Source organism: Barbatula barbatula (genome assembly GCF_947034865.1).
Source record: "Barbatula barbatula genome assembly, chromosome: 17".
NCBI lineage: Eukaryota > Metazoa > Chordata > Actinopteri > Cypriniformes > Nemacheilidae > Barbatula > Barbatula barbatula.
This window is the reverse complement of record NC_136780.1, coordinates 12,509,432-12,530,509: the sequence shown is the minus strand read 5'-3', so window position 1 is coordinate 12,530,509 and position 21,078 is coordinate 12,509,432. Positions and strand designations below refer to the sequence as shown.

General features: G+C 38.6%; 2 protein-coding genes across 2 annotated transcripts; one reads left to right on the top strand and one right to left on the bottom strand.

The window, feature by feature from the left end:
- Window positions 1-3,117: 3,117 nt before the first annotated feature.
- nucks1b (nuclear casein kinase and cyclin-dependent kinase substrate 1b) lies at window positions 3,118-8,938 on the top strand. Its single transcript, XM_079478537.1, has 8 exons — window positions 3,118-3,573; window positions 4,756-4,805; window positions 5,077-5,119; window positions 5,223-5,251; window positions 5,345-5,476; window positions 5,747-5,917; window positions 7,277-7,417; window positions 7,530-8,938. Exons 1-8 carry the CDS (start codon window positions 3,557-3,559, stop codon window positions 7,835-7,837), a joined length of 891 nt encoding a protein of 296 aa, XP_079334663.1. The 5' UTR covers window positions 3,118-3,556; the 3' UTR covers window positions 7,838-8,938.
- Window positions 8,939-10,328: 1,390 nt separating this feature from the next.
- On the bottom strand, window positions 10,329-15,977 carry mfsd4ab (major facilitator superfamily domain containing 4Ab; the record flags this gene model as incomplete). Its single annotated transcript, XM_079478283.1, has 10 exons — window positions 10,329-10,432; window positions 10,612-10,729; window positions 10,804-10,874; window positions 12,328-12,475; window positions 12,627-12,800; window positions 12,875-12,990; window positions 13,261-13,420; window positions 13,499-13,717; window positions 14,034-14,232; window positions 15,748-15,977. 10 exons carry the CDS (start codon window positions 15,975-15,977, stop codon window positions 10,329-10,331), a joined length of 1,539 nt encoding a protein of 512 aa, XP_079334409.1.
- Window positions 15,978-21,078: the final 5,101 nt, after the last annotated feature.

Genomic DNA, 21,078 nt, shown 5'->3' with positions numbered 1-21,078 from the left:
GTTCTGCCACATTATAATGTTTATTTGCAAATAGTAGACAGCATAACTAGCCGCTAGACTGGCAAACACCCACAACCAGCATAAACCAGTGTATATTGATTCACACTCTTAAGAACTAAATCTTCTTTGTCAGGCTGTATGAATCCATGAAGAAAATCTTTGAAGTGGAAAATGGTTCTACCCGGTTTATTTAAGGTAAAAAAAGAAATGTTTCTTTTAGGAACCTTCAACTTAAAGGTTCTTTGGTAAACAAAAAAAATGTCCCTTCCATGGTGTCAATGCAAGAAACCTTAACCTTATAACTTTATTACATAGCATATCATTATAAACGTTTACGCTTAAGGCATTTAGTCCATATTTTGTAGCAGATATAGTCACGAAATAAAAATTTAAAGTTAAAAAATGTACATAAAGAAATTTACAGTATAATGAGTAAAAACTAGTCGAAATATAAAAATATTAGATTTGTATCATCTCTTTGAAACTTTATTTTTAAGGCTCACAACATTGTATTACGAAAATCATTCACAGATAGGTTAGCCTAAGTGTAAATACTTTTAAAACTAAAAGACATGAATAATGATGGTATATTATTTAGCTTTATCCGTATTCTTGCCATTTACACACAGTTCTACCAATATTGCAGCCATTTGCATTATGGGGTTCAGCTCAAGTTAATGTGATAAGAGAGTAAAGAGAAACGGTGTGGATCTTTTGTGAGATGATGACAACCTAACCAGTGTCAACTCAGAGCTGGACAGATCTCACACACACACGCTCACGACAATAACAAGCATGCTTACTATATTTGTTTGAAGATTCTGATTACTCTCATTTTTGAGTTGTGTGTTTTTAAATGTACCCCACCTTGACATCCAGGAAGGTAAACGGTGACATCAACTTCTGCAAAATCTCGAAATATAAATGGTCTGACACAACAGAATTTAGTTAAGTCATTATTTCTATGTCACCTCTAAACATTTGTGATGATCTCGACTGAAATAAACTTTTAGGGAAGCGCTGTATTCAAATGTTTATGCTGGATGTAATCTCTCTTAAGTCTCTTGTCAGTATTTTCAGGTTGACGGTGTCGATAAAGCTGACTTCCAGTGAATTCCAGGATGATGGAGTGTTTTTTTGTATTTTCAGAGTTCTGCTCGGACTGAAATACTCGGTTTATACTGTTGCTATCCCATTATCATTGATAATGCGTTCACAGTCAGTTTGCTTACTCTCTCAGGATGCCACTCTAGAAAAACAAATATTATGTAAAGTGACAGACTCTTAGAGGCTTGTGCTTTTCAGAGGACAGACTTCACACTGAGAGATGTCACCAACATCAGTTTTGTGTATCTCTGAATTTGTAAACCTCTGATTGGAGTGTGGGTACTTTTTTGGTTGTTGCTGCCAAAATCTTACCCCTAAAATGCTTTCATATCAAGATAGATGCTTGTGCTTTTCAGGAGACAGACTTCAGACTGAGAGATGTCACCAGCTACAATTGTATGTTTCTCTGACCTAGCAAACCTGAGATTGAGGGGGATATTTGAAAAAATGTTAGCAACTGAGAGCATCATACAAAATAATTGCAGTGCTACATTAATACTGTCCATCTGAATCTTCAGATGAGCTTCTGTTGTGACATATGTGACCTTTTGCGACTTGAAAATATCGAGTTTGTTTACATCACAACGTTCCATATGAGTTACCCTGACACAATTTATACTGTAGCTATCGTTTGTATACATATTATACTGTTTAATTTCAAAGATTGTTTTATGTGTTTATTATGTATACATTGTTTGTATACTTCGTGTCATGTGTGTGTTTAGTATATTATTGAATTTTTATATTCTATGGACACCGTCTGGAGGACAGAGATAATATTTTCTTCCAGTCCAACACATTAAACGTGATTTGATTAGAAGCTTCCAGATTTGTGGATTCCAACGCCCTCTGCTGGAGGCGTATTTTCCTTCACTACCTTTTCACTTTTAAAGTTACACAGACCCATTCTAGCTGCCAGATAAACTGTTGGTCCATATTTCATTGCATCACAAGGTTATGGTTTTAATTTTATCGGTTGGTGTTGTGCTGGTAGATTTATGGTTAAGGGTTGCAAAGGGCTGATGACCCAGAAACATGAGAACAACTATGAACTCTATTCTATCTTCATTGTGGCTTTCAGCATAGCTCCTTCTGAAAATGGAGGCATTGTAACACTGCGTGACACTCAAAATAAACGAAACTGCTTTATACCAAATAATTACAGAATGTAAAACAACCTCACCGCCTCGGCTCAAGATATTACATAGGAAGCACAGTATGACTTATGCATCAACCTATATACATTTACTTTCATTTCATTTACACAGTATTCGTTATTAAACGCATATTCTGCATTATAACTATATTACATATTACTGTATTAGATCTTCAGCTTCTTCATTTCCTGTTTTTAAAGTTACGCTTAAATCTCACCTCCTAAATCGATTTTCAATGACTAAGACGGTTGTTTGTGACGTTATCATTATAATTTATGAATTATATTATTTATTGTACCATAATTTAATTCTTTTGAACTGTTGCTTATTATACTAAGCAATTTGGTCAACTTAAAGTTGTTATAAATGTGCCATAAAAATAACTTTGCTTTTAGACAATACAACCAGCAAAACCACCGAAAGCACAATAACACCACCTGAAAACCAGTTGCACATCTAAATATAGGCGTTTTTATATATAATAGGGCACAATTTCCTGTACATGCATGTTGTAGCCTGACCCCTCTGACCAATTTCAACACAGTTCAACTAGTCTGTGTTTGTGCACTTATAGCCGTGCAAACAAAATTAAGGGCATCAAACACCTGTTGCATCCAAGGACAGCAAATAACACTTTTAAGAACTCATTTTTTGACCCACCTCCAAAAGAAGATGACCACCTCTTTGTGGTCCCCCCTCACCTCGACAACCTTTCAAACTTTATTAGGCCTATTATAATGATGAAATAAAACCAGTGTTCCAAGGCAAATCTCGTGTTAACAACAACAACAACAACATCTGATAAAATGGGATTTAGAAAACGAATAAAATAAAATAATCTAATCCAATAAACAGAATAAGCATTGCTCTGAGAGCAAAAGGATGGTTGCCGCGTGTGGTCATCCAATCCTGACTTGCGATCATCTTGCGTTGTTGAGACTACCATCCCACTTTTACTCATAAAAGAATCCTGGTTACTCGCAGGCCAAGCAGTAGCTCATGAGTTAGCTACTATTTGACGACAGGTTTAACCAGGTCAGTCCGGCCTGTGGTCATTTGAACATTTCTCCATTTCACAGCCACACGGAACGACGGTGCGTGCGGGTAGATGCTCTATGCACGTCGCACGTATTCGCGCGTCTTTAGTGCAGTTTGCTTCGCATCGTGGTAGTTTCTCGTAGCTGCGCGCTACAGAAAGTGCTTTTCGGAAACGGCTGAAGACACCTGGACTCCTCCGGATCTCCAAATAACTTAAAGGTTATAGTTTGAAAGCCAACGGTCGAATTTGCAGAATGGCAAGGCCTTCTAGGTAAGTGCGTTTAATGTATTTGCTGGTTTACAGTAAGTGCACACGATGCGATATGTATGAGCGTGTCTCCATGTTTGCTAACTGGCTAACCCGCAAGCCAGTTCTACTGCGTAAACGCAGCCGCGCCAAAAACAGCCCAAACCTACCGCGAACACGCAGACTTCCACCTTTCAATGAATGTTTAATACATATTTATTTGCGTTTATATAATGACCACGCGGGTCTCTACACCTCGAGACGGACCTAAGCTAACCACAGGCGGCCAGCTTGTCAAATAAAAAAGCGGGATAGTTGTTTACGGTGCTGGGCTAGTTAATGCTACACAAAACAACCAGACAGCCATCGTGCGAGAAACACGATTCCGTAAACGGTGTTTGCACGAACGATTTGAAGCGTTGCTTGAACGGTTAACGTAATGTATATTAGCGAGGTGTTGTTGAGAGAGAAGTTTCACGTGTGGTCCACACAACACCGCCAAAACTCCCCCGGCGCAGCGCCATTACTTCACACTCACGAGTCATTTCTGGAAACTTGTGATCGGGAATAGGTTAGCTATTCGAAATGTTGACGTCTAACGAGAAATACACTGATTTTAATTCGAGTCTTTCTGCATTTAACCCAAAAGTTATGCAATGGCCTGTATATAAAAATGGATTCGTTACGTGTGATTTATGGATTTCTGAGACTGGGCTGCGAATATAATCTGACCTGCAGGGCCTGGCGTTCAATGCCCTGTCTGCTGGCTGACTCCAGATCGGTCCCTAACTGCTGTTGGCATGGCAATGAGCCGCTCCGACATGGCACCCAGTCTCCTCTGCCCCCTGTACATTTACATTTATGTATTTGGCATTGCTTGAAACTATACAGTATGCAGCTTTACATAAGAGTAATGACAACTCTGTTGCCACAGAAAGATCAAATGGATGGAAATCTATTTAAAGAATCTGCTCCCATTTAAAAATGATTTCAGATTGTTTGGTTTTCGTATTTTATATGATGAATTTTACGATGTGATGTATAAAAGTGTATTTTAAAACCGCTGTTCTCTACTATGATGTTGAAGTTCAGACCTTTTCTGCCTATTTGAGCTGTAATTACATCGGCGTAAGTCATGTAATTACTGATTTATAGATGTATTTTGCATGCGTTTACTGACGGGTAATTTATGTTCAATGTGCACAGGAATAAAAGGGTTGTTGACTACGCACAGTTCCAAGAGTCTGATGATGCAGGTGAGCTAAAACATCCACATTTATCCCTTCAAAATGATACTAAATATATTAAACTGGAGCTCAGTTGATAAAGCATTATGTGTACAGTGCAGAGATCATGGGTTTGGTTCCAGGAAGCACCCATACTTGGAACGTTAACGCGCTGCAGATCATGCATATCGAGGATATACTAAATACATAAATATGTACGATACATACTAAGTTGTATGTGCTGGGAAAATGTGTTGTTTATCGTGACGGCCATGATTTTAATTGGAATTGTTTTATGCAGATGAGGACTACGGAAGAGAATCAGAGCGACCTGAGAAACGCAGGTAACCCTTCCTGAACCCTTTCCCACGTTATTCTTTTAGAACATTTAATGAACTATATAAATAACAACCTTTTGTTTTCTTTCATAATCCTCTTCCTGTATAGTGACGATACTCGAGTCAAGGACCACAAGAGTAAGTCAGGTTCATTTTTGTCATTATTCCACCTTTATATGTTTATCGGTGTTGAATATTCTGACCAAATGCTTTCCCATCTTCATATTCCAGAAGATTTAAGTGAGGATGACAATGACTATGGAGAGGATGAGGAAGATGATGATAATGCTGGTGACAGTGATTTTGATGCTAAAGAGGCCAGCAGGGGGAGGCCGGCAACAACTAAACGGAAAAGGCCAGCAGGTACTGCCAATATAATCGCTACGTGTCTGCTTCATTACACACTTGTGACAGCTTAGCTTGCCTTTATTTACTTTTTTAAGCACTTTTTTGTTTGTTTCATACGGCATATGAAAATGTCATATGTTTTATAAAGAAGACACCAAAACTATGAAATAACACAAAAATTGAAGTGTTGGCATTGTTTTTTGTTTTTACATGTGTGTTTTTATCTATGATAATGCGCACACACACCTTCAGCTTGTGGTAACCGTGCATTTCTTTGACACACAGATGATAGTGATGATGACTGTAAGGTTGTGAAGAAGAAGGGCCGGCAGGTGCGTCAGGCCGCCACTAAAGCTGCATCCAAACAGAGGGAGATTCTTCTTGCTGATGGAGGAAGTGAGGATGAGGGGAAGGAGGAGGAGGAGGAGGAAGATGACAGTGACGTTTACACTGGAGGTACAGCCGTTATGATATCATAAAGTGAAAATAAAGCAATGCCTCGTCTAAATCGATTCTGAAAGTAGGAAGTACTGCTCGATCTAAAATCACTAGGAGATTGAGTCATTTATAACGTGCATTTGAAAAAGCAACACTCGTCATAAGGGAACTGCATGATGCCGGTGACGTGATTGATAACGAGCATCAGCTGCACGTACACCGGTCTCTCATCTCTCACGGAGGAGCTCCGGAAGCATAAGAGAGGAGTGACAACAGGGAAGGGCGAGAGAGGACCAGGCCTGGATTATATGTGATGTGTTATTATGTTTGTTTATATGATTAAAAGTTGTATTACGTTCGCCGGTTCCCGCCTCCTGCCTTCCTTTATTGAACTTGCTACATTGGTGCTGAAACCCAGGAGGAAGGAGAGGCATGCTGTCAGGAAAACCATATTTAGAGTTTCTATGCAAGAGCGCCCTCTGTCTTTCAGATGTTGCAGCATTAGCCATGATTCATTGAGGAAACAGAGCATAAGAATTGCACGATATATCGTCCCAGCCCTTGGAACCTTTTATAATATAAAATTGGGCTGTTATTTTAATGCATTAACTAAGTACTTTTTTATTCAGTTACACATTGAATTGTGTAATCCTGAAATGCAGAGCAGGGTAACAAGGTTCTCGACACGTTTTAAAAGTTTGATTTTTAACTTGTTGGTGTTGAACAAGTTCGTATGGTGCAAGAGGTTGAAAAAAACATTAAGACGCAATGACTTCAAAGACAACAGTTTGACTCGTGTGCATAGACCAACAATAAAAAATTAGCACAGGCAGAATGCACGAACACGTACCAGGTGATCAGACCTTAAAGTTTGACTAAAGGGATAGTTCACCCAAAAACAAATACTTTGTCATCATTTACTCACTCTCGGGTTGTGCAAATGATACATTTCTCTGCGTGGTTAAACACAAAAGAAGATATTTGGAAGAATGTGACTAACCAAACAGATCTCTTACCTTATTTACTGCCATAGTAGGGGAAATAAATACTATGGGAGTCAATAGGGGATGAGATTTGTTAGGTTACAGTCACATTCTTCCAAATATCTTTCTTTGTATCTAGTAGAACAATAATATTAATACAGTTTTGGAACAACCTGAAAGTAAATTATGACAATTTTTTTTTTAATGAACTATCCCCTTTAAATCTAACTCTGATGGACCGACTCGTTTGCTAAATGAATTAATGTGTTCAATGACACAGAAACAAAAGCAATATATTGACTTCTTAATATTTAATGGTTTACTAACATGTAGTTATTCCTGACAAAATTGTATTCATTTGACACTAAGCAATATCTGGCTTTTCTGCCTATAGAGGACTCAGGCAGTGATGAGGACTTCATGGTGGAGGATGACGATGATGACAGCGACTATGGGCGACCCAAACGGAGGATCTCAAAAGTGAGCAGAAGCAAAGACTCAAAGAAGTCACCTAAACCCAAGATAAGGGCCACAGGTACCCCGAATCTCACCATCAGATCATGAAAAAACTCTACAACTATTGCCCATGATACTTTTATTTGAGAAATAACCACATGTAACCCTCAACTGGTTTCCTTTATTCCCAGCAACCCGAGTGCCCAAGAAGAAGAGAGGAAAACGGCAGACGAAGGGGAGGAGAGTTGTGAAAAAGGCATCACCTAAAGAAGAAGACGACGACGAAGATATTGAGAGCAACAAAGAGGAGGAAGAAGATGGGGGCCACAAGGAAGAGAGGAAAGAATCTCCCGCCCCCAAGAAGACACAGGACATCGACAGTGGCGCGGAAGGAGAGGAAAACAATGATAACGGAGAAAAGGAAGAGAAGGAAAATGAGAACGAAAAAGAGGAAAAGGACGATGTTTCTGAGGAAGAGGTTCTGTCAGGTGAAGACTGAGGTCTTACCTGATGGTGAATTTGTCTATCTCTCTGTTTTTCTGAACGAAGAGCATTAGAATTTATTTCCCATAATACTCAAAGAGTGTTTTGGATGTTTGTTAATGTCTCTCAGCGTGTAAATACCATATCATAAAGAAATCTGTAAAGTATCTTCAGACCGACCCTAAAAACATATGATTTAGCCTAATCTCTAACATGGGATTTTCTTCCCTCTAAATGCGGTATTTTATATGAATATTTATCGATGTTTTAATTATAGCTTTGCAATCTTTTGCTAAAATCATTTTGCTACAGACAGTTGTCCTTAAGTGTATAAAAAAGAAGGAAGATTGTGGTATTGACCGTGAAAACAATATACAGATTATACTGTAGGCTTTCTATGCTTCCTGGGCACCTTAAATTTTTACAATTGCATTTGAGAGAATTCTTCCAGAATGAACCCCTTTGAATTGAATTGATTTAAAGCACATGATCTCATCCCGATCGCCACATTTACAGGTAAACAACACGCAAGATTATAGTGCACATATGCTTGTTGTCATGACCTGCACTGGATACTCGTGGCTGAAGTTGAGTCGCGTGATTTCCTCCCGTCTGTCTACATTGCTTTATGCTGTAGGTTGCCTAGCAGTAGTATGCTACTTTCTCCCACTTTTTGTCCAGTTAATTCTTGATGCAGTCTAATAAAACCGTCTGAGCATTTTTACTAAAACGACTTTTCTATGGTTGTATTGAACATCTTTCACGGGTGGCATTCTTTCATGTACGTGGTGTCATGTTCAGGCGAAGTACGGCATTGGGCAATGTCTGTCTTGATGTAATCTTTGAGAGTGAGTGATATGTATGAAGTGGGAACCTTATTATTGACCTCTGTGATGTTTCGTGTGCTTTTTAAATAATATTTTGATGCTTCTAGATGCCTTTTTAAATGAGCACTCTCTTTAGCCATTAGAATGATAAAATGAATTGAATCGAACACACACCACTCATAGCTTTCACTGCTTCATTTGACTCTTTTTATCGCTTGTATCGCAATCCTAATCTGTAGCCTTTCGATCTATATCATAATTTATCCAAATAAATGTTTCTTTTAATTACCCTTTTCTGATTTTTGTAAAATTTGTTTTACAACGAAAAAATAAAATGTATCTTTAAAAAGTAGTTGGTGTGCTGTTATTCAGTTTGTTTATAAAGCATTGTAATAGTTTACCCTAAAAATTCACATTCCTTTGTCGTTTTAAACCTAAATGAGTTTCTTTTACAGAACACAAAAGAAGATATTTTGAAGGTTGTTGGTAACCGAACAGAGACTGTACCCATTGACTTGCATTGGTTTTGTGTCTATGAAAGTGAATTGGAACATGGCTGTTCAGTTGCCAACTTTATTCAAAATATCTTCTTTCGTGTTCTGCAGAAGAAAGTCATACAGGTCTGAAATGTAAAGAGGGTGAGTAACGAATGGATTTTTCAAAAGTCACACTATGCAGAGGATTTTAAGAAGTCTACAATAATCAATTTAGGGGCGGTTTCCCGGGCAGGGATTAGTTTAAACCAGGACTAGCCTTGGTGAAATTAGGATATTTAAATTATTTTTTAAGACACACTTTACAAAGAAGCATTACTGGTGTGGATCTTGAGACAAAACAATGGCACTGATATATTTTAAGACACGCAAGTACAAGTTGTTTTCAAACTAAATACAGTTTATATTTAAATTAGTCTGAGACTAGGTTTAAGCCCTGTCCGGGAATCCGCCCCTTAGTCTGTTTTACTTGTATGGAAATAAAATGGTGATCTTTGAGGGATTATACAGGATAAATGTATAAAGAAATCTTAAAATATGTCAAGTAAGCAATACCTAATAAATGTATTAAAGTGTCGAAAAGATATAAAGCACAATGTGTCTTTAAAAATTGATGACCAAGAGTCACAAGTTTTTCCATAGTGAAGTGAGTTGAACGAAAAAAAGTTTGTGTGACTGCTGTAGATTACACGAACCCCAACCTTCTAGTTTATAAAGCGCATTGTGAAATGAATACTTCTATTGAACAAGGGATGTTCTCGGAACTTCTAGGAATTTTCTAAGGTTGGTGAATGATTAATTGAGACGTTTGGAGACTAATCCGTTGTTTAATTTGGTGAATGATTCTCTGTGTTGATGGGTGAAGTACAAAACAAGTTTATTTATATTTAATGTCTGTGTTCACAATGACACCATCTCTCAATTACTTAAATATTTATTTGTCCATTTTTCTATTTCTGTTGCATTCCGACACATGACCAGTATTTGAAATAATGAGTCTAGACTCTTGGTGAGAATCTGTAAAACAAATAAAAACACTACAGAATACCAAACTGAACAGAAATGCACAAAAGCTTATTGCACCACAATGTATGTTTTTCACGTTTTTACATAAACACAAGGGCACCATTATTGTTTACAGTAAAGGAGTGCCGTGATTTCAGCAGGTTGTGACACATGAAGGGTCTCATCTAGAGTCAAATTTGAGTTGTGTTATAGGAATTTTCTGTCCTGCTTTCTCTGGAGCAGGTGGTGGTGGGTCTTCAACCATACCGGCTTTTTTAGATGTTCCTGGAAGGTGAACACATTGAATCAGAATAATATTGTATTTACATCCTGTTATTTGTACTGCCATGGCATAGAGTCTTGCCGGTAAGAATTTCAACAACGGTACACTTGTGTTACAATAAAGTGATTTGATTACATTGAAAGTATTTACACTTTAAGTATTGTGCAATCTAACGTTTTACCTGCGAGTTTTCTGTGGAAGTGGTTACACAAAACCAAGAACAAGAGGAAGATGAAGGCAAGACAGCCGAGAAGCATACCACACACCAGGAAACTGTAACTGCCTTTAGCCTGAATCAGCTGGAAGACATTTACTCACGGTGCTTAGTACAAATTCTATGGTTTTCAAAAACTAAAACTAAATAAGTACTTACCGATCCAACCAACACCTGCATAGACATCTCACCCATTTGAGCAGTGGCCACCAGAACTGCCGTTGCACATCCTGAAAAGTGGAGAAACAAAGATTTTGTGTGTTTGTTCATGTGTGTGTGCGCTGGGAGCAAGGGTGGTCCCAAAATGACAGTAAAACCGTCTTTGTCCAATTGAAAAACAATCCAGAAATAATATTAATAAAATAAATATGTGTTATTGTCCTGACCATCCTGGGTTGAAAAAAACATGCTAGCCATTTTTTGATATTAGGACAGCTCAATAAACATTACTACACTTACATTAAATTAAGTCATTTAGCAGGTGCTTTTTTCCAAAGCGACTTACAAATGAGGTAAACAATGGAAGCAATTGGAACAACATAAGGATAACAAAAAGCATAAGCGCAGTAAAACTGGGCTCATAGCCTACCACAGTATACAAAGCTAAGTGTTTTTTTTAGAAAGATTAGAAATGAGTCCGAACTAATCGGTCAGGTGGTGACGGATGAGATGTGTTTTCAGCCGATTCTTAGTGATGGCTACAGAATCTGCTGATCTTGTAGGAGCGGGCAGATCATTCAAAAAATGCGGAACAGACCCAGAGAGGACTGTGAAACTAATTTTACTACTAGAAAACTAGATTTAGGGGATAACAAATAGCCTTAACTGTATGAAAACAATAGACATCGGTTGGAAGCCTTTGCAACAACAGAAAAACAAACTTGAGTGTATGTACAGTGTGGACAATAAAACCCGAGTACAGCACTGAAGTGTTTAAAGCTAACTCGTAGTGAAGACATTTAAAGTGATCCTCAAAACCTTGGAAGTCAAGTCAAATCTACTGTCAACTGGTTTCTGTGAGAATAAGAGAATATTACTTTCTTAGAGGGCAAATAGCACTTACTTAGTATTAAATAAATGTTTTCATACAAAGTTGTCTGTTTTATACACGTAGGGACTATGTTATATTGAACAATGATATTGAACATATCAAATAATGCTTATGTAAAAAAAGAATAATGCAAAAAGGATTTGATTTAGGAGAATACATAGTTTGTACAAAATTAAAATCATTGTGTCTATGAAAAGTCCCCACAATGTGTGTGGGGGACTAAATGTACCCACAAGGTAATTTTCGATCTTGTAGGGACATTTTTTGGTACCCATAAGAAAAACAGCTTGTGAATGTAAATCATGTTTGTTTGTAAAGATAACCCTAACCCTAACCCTAAAAAACAAGATATTATTTTATTATTTTGCTATATTTTTATAATGAATAACAATTCTCCAATGAATGTCAAGCTCTAAAATATTTCTGGGTAGAAATTTGTACGCTTATGTGAGTGGGACGAGGACCTTTGAATATTGTTGAGTACAATGGGGGGCCTTTGCCGCAAAAAGTTAGATAACCCCTGGGAAAGGGGATACGATATACTGTTAGTCCAGTATAAAATCATTGGTCAATGAAAAGTTCAATGAAGAGTTCAATTGGTCAATGAAACCTGACGTGTGTGTGCAATTTACCAGTATAGTTCAGGATGTCCTCGGTATAAGCCAGTAAGCAGGGAAAAACGCTGCTGAGGAAAAGCCCAAGAAAGCTTGTCCCCACAAACAGAAACACACTGTTTGTGTAGAAGATCAACAACAGCAGCAATATTACAATTACACCAGCCTACGCGAGAGAGAGAGAGAGAGAGAGAGAGAGAGAGAGAGAGAGAGAGAGAGATTTGACCATTACAAACCAGACCATCACATCTAATTCTGTGCTGTAATTTGATGGCTACAACTGGGTCCATTTCAAAGACTTTTCTCAGGTTCATTACCAGGTTGACGATGAGCAGGTAGACGGGTCTGAAGCGGACTGACAAGGGGATTGACACCAGGCGTCCTGCAGTGATCGCTGCCCAGAAGACAGAGTTGAGATATGCCGCCATTTTCGCATGCAGTGACATGGGAGGTGAAACAGCGTATGTGTAAACAAAGCCAGCGTAGACCCCCTAAAGAAGAGATTCAAAGATCAAAAAGGGAATAAAATCTAAATATTAACACAAAAATATAATATTGTATTTACCATAATGCCTTCTGACATAAACAGGACAATCCCACCCAATATGTGTATGCCGAAAAATGTGAAAGGTAACCTTCTCAGATTACCATTCATACAGCAGCTGAAGAGATTTCCATGTCCTGGAAAATATGATTTTATTGGAATTTTTGTTTCATGAAAATGTTAACATCACAAATACTTTCTTCTGCAGAACAAAAAAAACATTTTTGAAGAATGTTGGTACCCCAAAAATTGACCCCATTGACTTCCAGTATATGGATACTGGGACATTTCTCAAAATATATTATTTTGTGTTTCACAGAAGAAAAAGGTTTATAGGGTGAATAAATGATGACAGAATTCTTATTTTGGGTGAAATTTAGATCACATGACCAGCTGGAGCAGCACACCTGCAACTTCGGCTACTGGTTCAGGCATGTCTTTGGTGCCTGATGTCTGGGTCTCCATGGCCAATTCGTCCTTGTCCAGCAGTAGTGGAGTGCTGTTTGGACAGCAGGGAAGCAGCTTCTCTCTGTACATCAGCACAAGAACCCCAATAGGCACAGGCAACTAGAAAAAAAACAAGATGAATTGATCTCACAAACATCAAGCACCTTTAAAGCACGCAAGTGCTCTGCACAACCTTACATTTATGAGAGCCATGATCCAGAAGGCATACGACACCCTGGGTTTCTCCTTAAATGGCACAGACTGTGGGGTAGTATCGTGGATTACTGGTAACCTGAAGTGCTGATGTATCACTGAGACGTTTTCTGTGCTGTTAGTGCCCAGGCAGTGTTCAGAGATGAACGGATCTGCAATCAGGGGACTCAGCAAAGCACCGAGCCCAATGAAGAAGTGCAGTGCCTACAGGCAGAGTCAAAACATACACATGTGAAGAATACGATTTGGAAAAAGCAAATGAAATATATTCATGGTGAATATATCATTTTTTATAAATGTGGTCCTCTACCGAACATCAACATTTTTCCATAGGCATGTGAATATATACGTCAGTCTGAACACATTATACAATTTCTTACATGGTTGGATGTTTTAGCTTTAATTTGCATATTCAAGTGTGATTGATATGCAATGACAAAATAATTCTGTCAATTTGACTTCATCATCACAGCATTGCTTTTATGTCCACTACCTCTATATGTTATGTGGTGTCTCTCACCTGCAGGAAGATAGCAGAATCTTTCTGATAAATAGACACCAGCTGGATGTTTGCAATGGTGTCAATGAAACCCAAAGCCAGACCTGACACTGCCATAGTAACTGCCAGCAACAGCACATTATAGCAAAATGGAATGATGGCAAAAACCACAGATATGATGAAGGTGGAGAGGAAGAGGGCGGTGAGGGCACTCAACAACCTGAAGAAGAGAAAAAGAGCTTGTCTCATTTCTATGAAAAACGCTTTTTGAATCATTTGATATTTAGAAGTTGGGTGATTTTAAATTAAACAGCAGCTTTCATAAACTTTGTTGTCATTTATGGAAGCTAAATATTTTTGAATCATCACAAAACTATTATGTACTTTCATAAAACATTTAAGTTCATGAATTAACCTGCAAAATGCAGAATTGAACTGAAGATCAAGTTGGAGTTGAAGAAGAAGTTTGTCTGCCTGGGAGATCTTGACTATCCAACTTCTGATTGGATCAATAATTAAAATGAGTGCTAACTGATTGATCCCGATTTCTAAAACCCACCTCCACAATTTATCCTAATCTAACCAAAGAATAGAGGTCCGATTTATATATGATACAGGTGAGATTATCACAGCTAAACACATATAACTTTATGACCTATTGTGAGATACTAAAATCTTCACAGAACAACAGATGCATGCAACTTTTTCAACCATTTTAAATGTAATTGAGTTCTTATTCAAATAATACAAAAGCACTATAAAGCAAATAGATTTAATGTACTGTACATTACAGAACGACTCAAGCAGGGAATTCAGTTAGATCTTTAGGCAATAAATGCTTAGTGAAAAGTTGAATGTTAAGAAAAGGAAACAAATTGAGTGATGAACAAACTCCTTCCACATTAATATTTGAAAAATGATTTAATCTGGAAACTCACAAAAGATAATAATTGACTGAAATGTATGTGTTTAAATGGATAGCAACCCATATGTTATTAGAACAAATAGGGATAAACAAATTCTCAGCATACTCTTAAAAATAAAGGTGCTACATGATGTCATAGAAGAACCGTTTTTGCTGTCATTCTTAAAAATAAAGGTGCTTAGAAGGTTCTCCACAGCGGTGCCATAGAAGAACCATTTTTGGTTTTAGTCAAAGGTTCTTTAAAGAATCATCTCTCTATTTTTTAATAATCTGAAGAACCCTTTTTCACCACAAACAACCTTTTTTGAAACAGGAAGGCTCTTTAGAGGTTAAAGAAGAACCTTCCTTTTGAAACACATTTTTTAAGAGTGTAGGGTTTCACAAATGTTTTTTTTTATAGTGGAAAACATTTCTTTAGACTATAAAGGTAAGAAAGAAACAGTTCTTTTAGACTGAAAGGTTGGAACTAAAGAACCAAAAGTGATTCTTCTATAGCATAGCTGTGAAGAAACTTTTGGAGCACCTTCATTATCTGCAAGGAGTGGAAGTCATTTTCTGGCATGTCCAATGTTCTGCAACAGCACAAACGGGAAACCAACATCTGATAATATACTTTTATACATTTGAACAAAGTACAACAAGAAGTGCAGACATGCCCCAGACACTATGACATTTGTAAAATATTAGTATTGTGACCGGCCAGTACTAAAAATCGAACACTAAATGACACACTGTATCCTGATCAGAAGAATAGTGTTTATGTTGAACACCTCACAGTTACAGGGCTACTGAAATCCTTGTGGGACTCACGTTTTTCTGAAAAGTCCTCCAACTGAGGTCCCGACGAGCAAGCAAAACTGCTGGGAGAAGAACACCCAGGTGATCTCCTGTAACGTGGAGTCGGTTTGACATTTCAGATCTAGGATAGTTGGCCCCAGGAAGGCGATGCTTAGTCCAAAACTGAAAAAGACGCTCCAGTATGTCAGTGTATGTTGACAGTTCCTTTTGAAAAGTGTTAATATACGCTCCTCAATTAACATAGCGTGAATATCTCCAAACTATCCCTCTTCCTGAATTTTTGACTCCTGGTTCCTGGACGGTTCTTTGAGTATTTCTAGGTTGCTTGCTTATGATATAGTAGATCACAGAATGGTTGATCATGTCTTGCATTTATATTCCTTTACTCCTCCCATTTCATGAACCTTTGTGCATGAATCTGAAGTTAATGCCTAAAAATCACCATCTCAACTGAGCTCTTCGAAACTGTCAATGATTTTCAGTTGAACGGTCAATGATTTTGATGTGAGACTTAGATCAGAATGTTATAACGTCAACATTCCAGAAGAACCTGATATATGTTGTTTGCTTTTGTCAATGTCAAACGTTATCATTGAATCCACATGTGTACAGCTAAAAGCATTTATTTTGGGACATACTGTCAAAAACATCTACAATTAGCAGGCAAAGAAATCGTCTTTTGTTTTTTAAACTGCTAAAATCAATGCAATGCTGTGAGGAAACATGATTTACATAAAACTCTGGATGATGGAGAATCATTAGCTTTTTACATCTACAGTTACTTGTGTTACTTATATGTAAAGCACTGGTTAGGCGATGCCCTATGGACCCATCCTAAGGTTTTGTTTAAAATGTCATACAATCTTTATCATTTTTTTTACTTCGTAAAGTGGCTGCAGGTGCAATTTCTATCCATTTTACCATAATACAACTGAATGACACTGGGTACAAACACAAAGTATTGTTCCATAGTCATCTATCTCACCAGACTATCTTAAAAAATTCAGTTACTTTCTCAATTTGTCTTATATTTATATTGATGCTCCTTTCAAACAATAAAGGTTTAGTATTTTAGATGACTTGAAGGTTGTTTTTTTTCTGTGCTGGTTGACACATTATATCAATGATTAGTTTCTGATCTGTGACCTTGAGAAAAAAATATTTTCTCTCTATAAGTAATATATTTTAAGCAGTAAAAAAATCATAAAACAGATGTATTGTAAAATATTCTAAAAACAAATACATTTTTTGTTTAAAATTCTGTAGGTTTTATATCTGTACATGCACCTTTTGAAATACACAAGTGCAATTCAAAGTGCTTTACATAAAATGATTGACAAAGAGAAATAAGGCGTGTCTTTAAAATGCAAATTATTTAAGATCACAAATGCAACTTTAGATTTTAAGAAACAATAAAACAGCAATAAAATTGATTGTATGTATAAGAATAAGAACAAAAGAAAAATTTATAAGTGAAGACCCTGTCTTTAACCTTATTCATACTGTATATTAATAGATGATATAATTTCTTCAAGAATTCTAAACCATACAGTAGTCACTACTGAGTAGTGCAAAGTTTACATAATTGAAACCCTTCGTGGGTCTTGTTTTGTGTTTGTTTAATAAAGCCTTTGTTTCTTCATCTGAACGACGCTGCAATGTCCTGGCATTCGCTCTGGAGTTCCTGGTGGAACTAGCTCAAATTTTTTGCGGCTGCCACCAGCAACCCCATAGCCTGCGAGGAGGAGGCTGAGGTCCTTGGGCTTCATTGACGTGGTCAGGTTCGCCATGGACTGAGAGCCTACGCAGGCTACGTTACGCCACCTACCTCCTTATCCCTCATCCCGGAGGGTTGTGTTGTCGCTGCCACCACGCTGGTGAACCCCGTGCCGTGCATCCCGGGAGCTTTCCCACCAGCCGACCTTAGGGGCAAGCGGGAGTCCTGGGGGTCTAGCCACACCTCCAGCCTATCCCTGCAGCCTGCCACTAGCTCTGGGAGCCGCAGCAAGAAGAAGAAGCTGAAGGGGTCGCTGTCAGCGCCGATTCAGTCCCTTGGGAGCTTTTCCCCTTACCCCGGGAAACCAGGACTTTTTCCCCCGGACTCTGACTGGTCCAAGGTTCCCATAGGCAGGCCACCTTAGGCTGGCCGCCCTCCCCCCACACTCTTCCAGACAAATACTTTTTCAGACACGGACTGTATTTGCCTGGGAATGCCCAGCTGCAACGGCTTGGGAATGCCCGGTTGCACCGGCCTGGGATGCCGGCTGAAACACCAGCTGGAGTGCCAGCGGGGAACTGTGGTGGAAACGGGATTCCGGCCGATTCGACCCTGGAGGGGAGCCCGGCGGCCTCGGCCCTGGACGGGAACCCAGCAGCTTCGAACACTCCCGCAACGATCCCTCTGTCTGCTGGGTCCTGTGATGGCTGGTTCATTCTGTCAAGAACAGGGTGGTGAGCATGGACAAGAGGACCCAGGTGCACACAGCGGGTAAGGGGTTAACACAAGACTTTAATACAAAAGACAAAACAATTACCCACGAGGGGGTAAAACAAGAACAAGGGTATAAACTTGACGGGAAAACAGGAACACTGACTAACTACACTAGACCGGACTAATACTAAGACAACACTAGAATTAAATACAAATAACTAAACTGGACTCACTAAACAGGACACAGGAATTCACCCACACGAATCAAAATGAACTAGGACAGACAACACCAGGGGATTAAATAAAGGGACAAATCAAGAGGGACAGCTGCTGGGCATGAGGTACTAATGAGGAGACGAGAGGACGGGAACAGAGACGAGACCGGAGAGAGTATATGGCAAGCCATAAGTGCCAAAATGCCTCTCTCCAAACAAAACATGAGGTTCTGTCATGATCCCAGTGCTGGACTGGTAATCTGGCATACCGGGCAAATGCCCGGTGGGCCGACGCACTTGGGGGCCGATATAATATAATATTATATTTTTTTAATTGGCCAACGACCGGCCCATAAAGCAGGGACAGCGGCCCATTGGTTCATTTTCCATACTGACACTGGGCTGGCCCAATCATCTCTTGGCGTTCGGTCCAATGTCTGGGTCCATCAAATCCTTCAGAGGCGCAGTCCTTCATTGTTGTTTCGGATTCCTGCCTCCGCTCGCTATGTCATAATCACGTCCCTACTAGAGCAAGCTCGTGGTTCGTTAACGCGGCGCGAATTTTCGCCAAAGTTCAGATTTTTCAACTCGCGCAAACTATGGGAAGCCAAATAATCCAAAAGTTGGACGAGACAGAGGGTATTACAGAGCTCACGCCGCATAGTCACGCCGCAATGAGTGGCGCCAAATGAACATTGTATATGTTTTAAGTGGTCAGTGCAGCGGATTGGTTGGTGCCACGCTGCCCATCGGTTGGCGATAGGAAATTGAATCGCGCAGATGACATGTCAGCGCGGCGCGAGCTCTGTAATACCCCACTGTCTCATCCCACTATTGGATTGTTTGGCTTCCCTTACTAACGCTCAATTTGCGCGAATCACAGCACAAGTAGGTATAGGTCTATCACCAGGGAGTCAGTGAAGAGAGAGTGAGTACACTGGTCCACTTGCACTGGTACACTGGTCCATGGCACTTAGTTCTCAGCTTTGTAGGTTTTTGGGGGAATGGAACAGTAGATATGCATATCTACAGGGACCGCAAGGATGGTGTACTGGTTGGTTGTGTCCGACCCATTGTGGTGGGCCGGTCTGAGTAAAAATGCCAGGGCCCTTTTTTTGTCTCAGTCCAGCCCTGCATGATCCTGCCACTAAACCAAGAGAAACATGACATGATGCGGCAGAATCATGACAGCAATAGCATATAGCGACATATTTACAAATCTTCATGTCCTGCTTAATTTTTCAGGACCCATTTGGGAGTTTACCAAGCCACAAAAACCTTTCGTGCCTTTCAAGCGACTGAACCCTGGTAATATTGATGCAGCTATTTTCAAAAGCGTAAGTCATCATCAGCTGGGCTCCATGCATGCAAACATATTTCCTCTTTGTCAAGTCTGATTAGTTAAAAACAACCTGTAATGCTATGTGTGGAAATAAAGAGAGATTTTAGAAGCTTATCAAATGGTTGCCTTTAATGTTCGGTAAGAGGAAGCTGTTGGCAGATGCGTTTATACAACAGACATTGATTAACACCTTTAAACATTGTCTCTCTTCCTTTTTTCTCTTCCTTTTATGTTAACCCTAAGTGACTTATTGGAAGGTAATTTTAGACTAAGATCTCGAATGTGTCTGACATTCTGAATGAGGACATGTTAATTTTCAACAAATCTTTCATTTTGTGAAATTTGATTCACATCTCTTAGTTTTCAGTTTCTGTTCTAATACTTTAAACTGATTTTCAAGGTTCAAGGTTCAAAGTTTATTATAATCCCAAAGGGCGATTTCTGATGCAGCATACAGTTTGTAGACATATACAAAAGCTAAACACACAGAAATAAACAACAACATATAGGAACTGGCAGCATTGACGTTTGAGAGCTAATTTTTTCTTACAGGTAGCAAAAGTGGTGGAACCAGTAGGATAATAATATTACTTTGGATTCGGAAGAATCAGAGATCAAATAATATTGATTGCAAAATAATGGCTCAATCGATGTGGCAATTATTCAGCAATGCATTAATCATAATTCCATAGTTCCTTTATTAACTTTACAGTCAAAAACTGTTTATTAACGAAACTAACAATTAATGAATGATAAAAAAATAAAGAAGTTTGTATAAAAAACAAAAATTTGTACAGGGTGTGGGTGGTATAAGATATGACCAGATATCATCTCGAGTTTTCCTTATTCTGCAGTACAACAATATCTATTTTGTGTTGTTTTGTGCTTGTTGTTTAATGCATAATGAGTACAACAGATAAGGAACGTTATGAATGCTTGAATGTCCATTGAGCAGCAAGTACAGATAACTCACAGATCCAGAACATTCAGGTTCATTTTTTTCTGGTATTCCTTCAAATGCGACACATCGCCATGATGATCTAGGTTTCAGCTAAGTCAACTATTTAGCATTTTCATGCCGTTGTTAGGTAACTGTGTGAAATTTTCAAAAGAGATGAGACTTTAGCAGTCTTGTGAATTACAATTATGACATCCTTCCTTACCAACCACTAGATGGCAATATATAATGGATTTAGACTTAAGGATTATATATGAGCTAAGACTTCTGCTACATCATTGCCTCATCATTATTTGCAAAAGTATTTCACATAACTTTTCACAGACCACTGTAAATCATCTCAGGATGTGGGTACATTCATACAATACAGTACACCTTTGAAAATACAAAATCTCAA

Coding starts and splice junctions, on each gene's coding strand:
- nucks1b (XM_079478537.1), top strand. Junction 5,120..5,222: donor GAGCGACCTGAGAAACGCAG/GTAACCCTTCCT, acceptor CTTCCTGTATAG/TGACGATACTCGAGTCAAGG. Junction 5,477..5,746: donor TAAACGGAAAAGGCCAGCAG/GTACTGCCAATA, acceptor TTTGACACACAG/ATGATAGTGATGATGACTGT.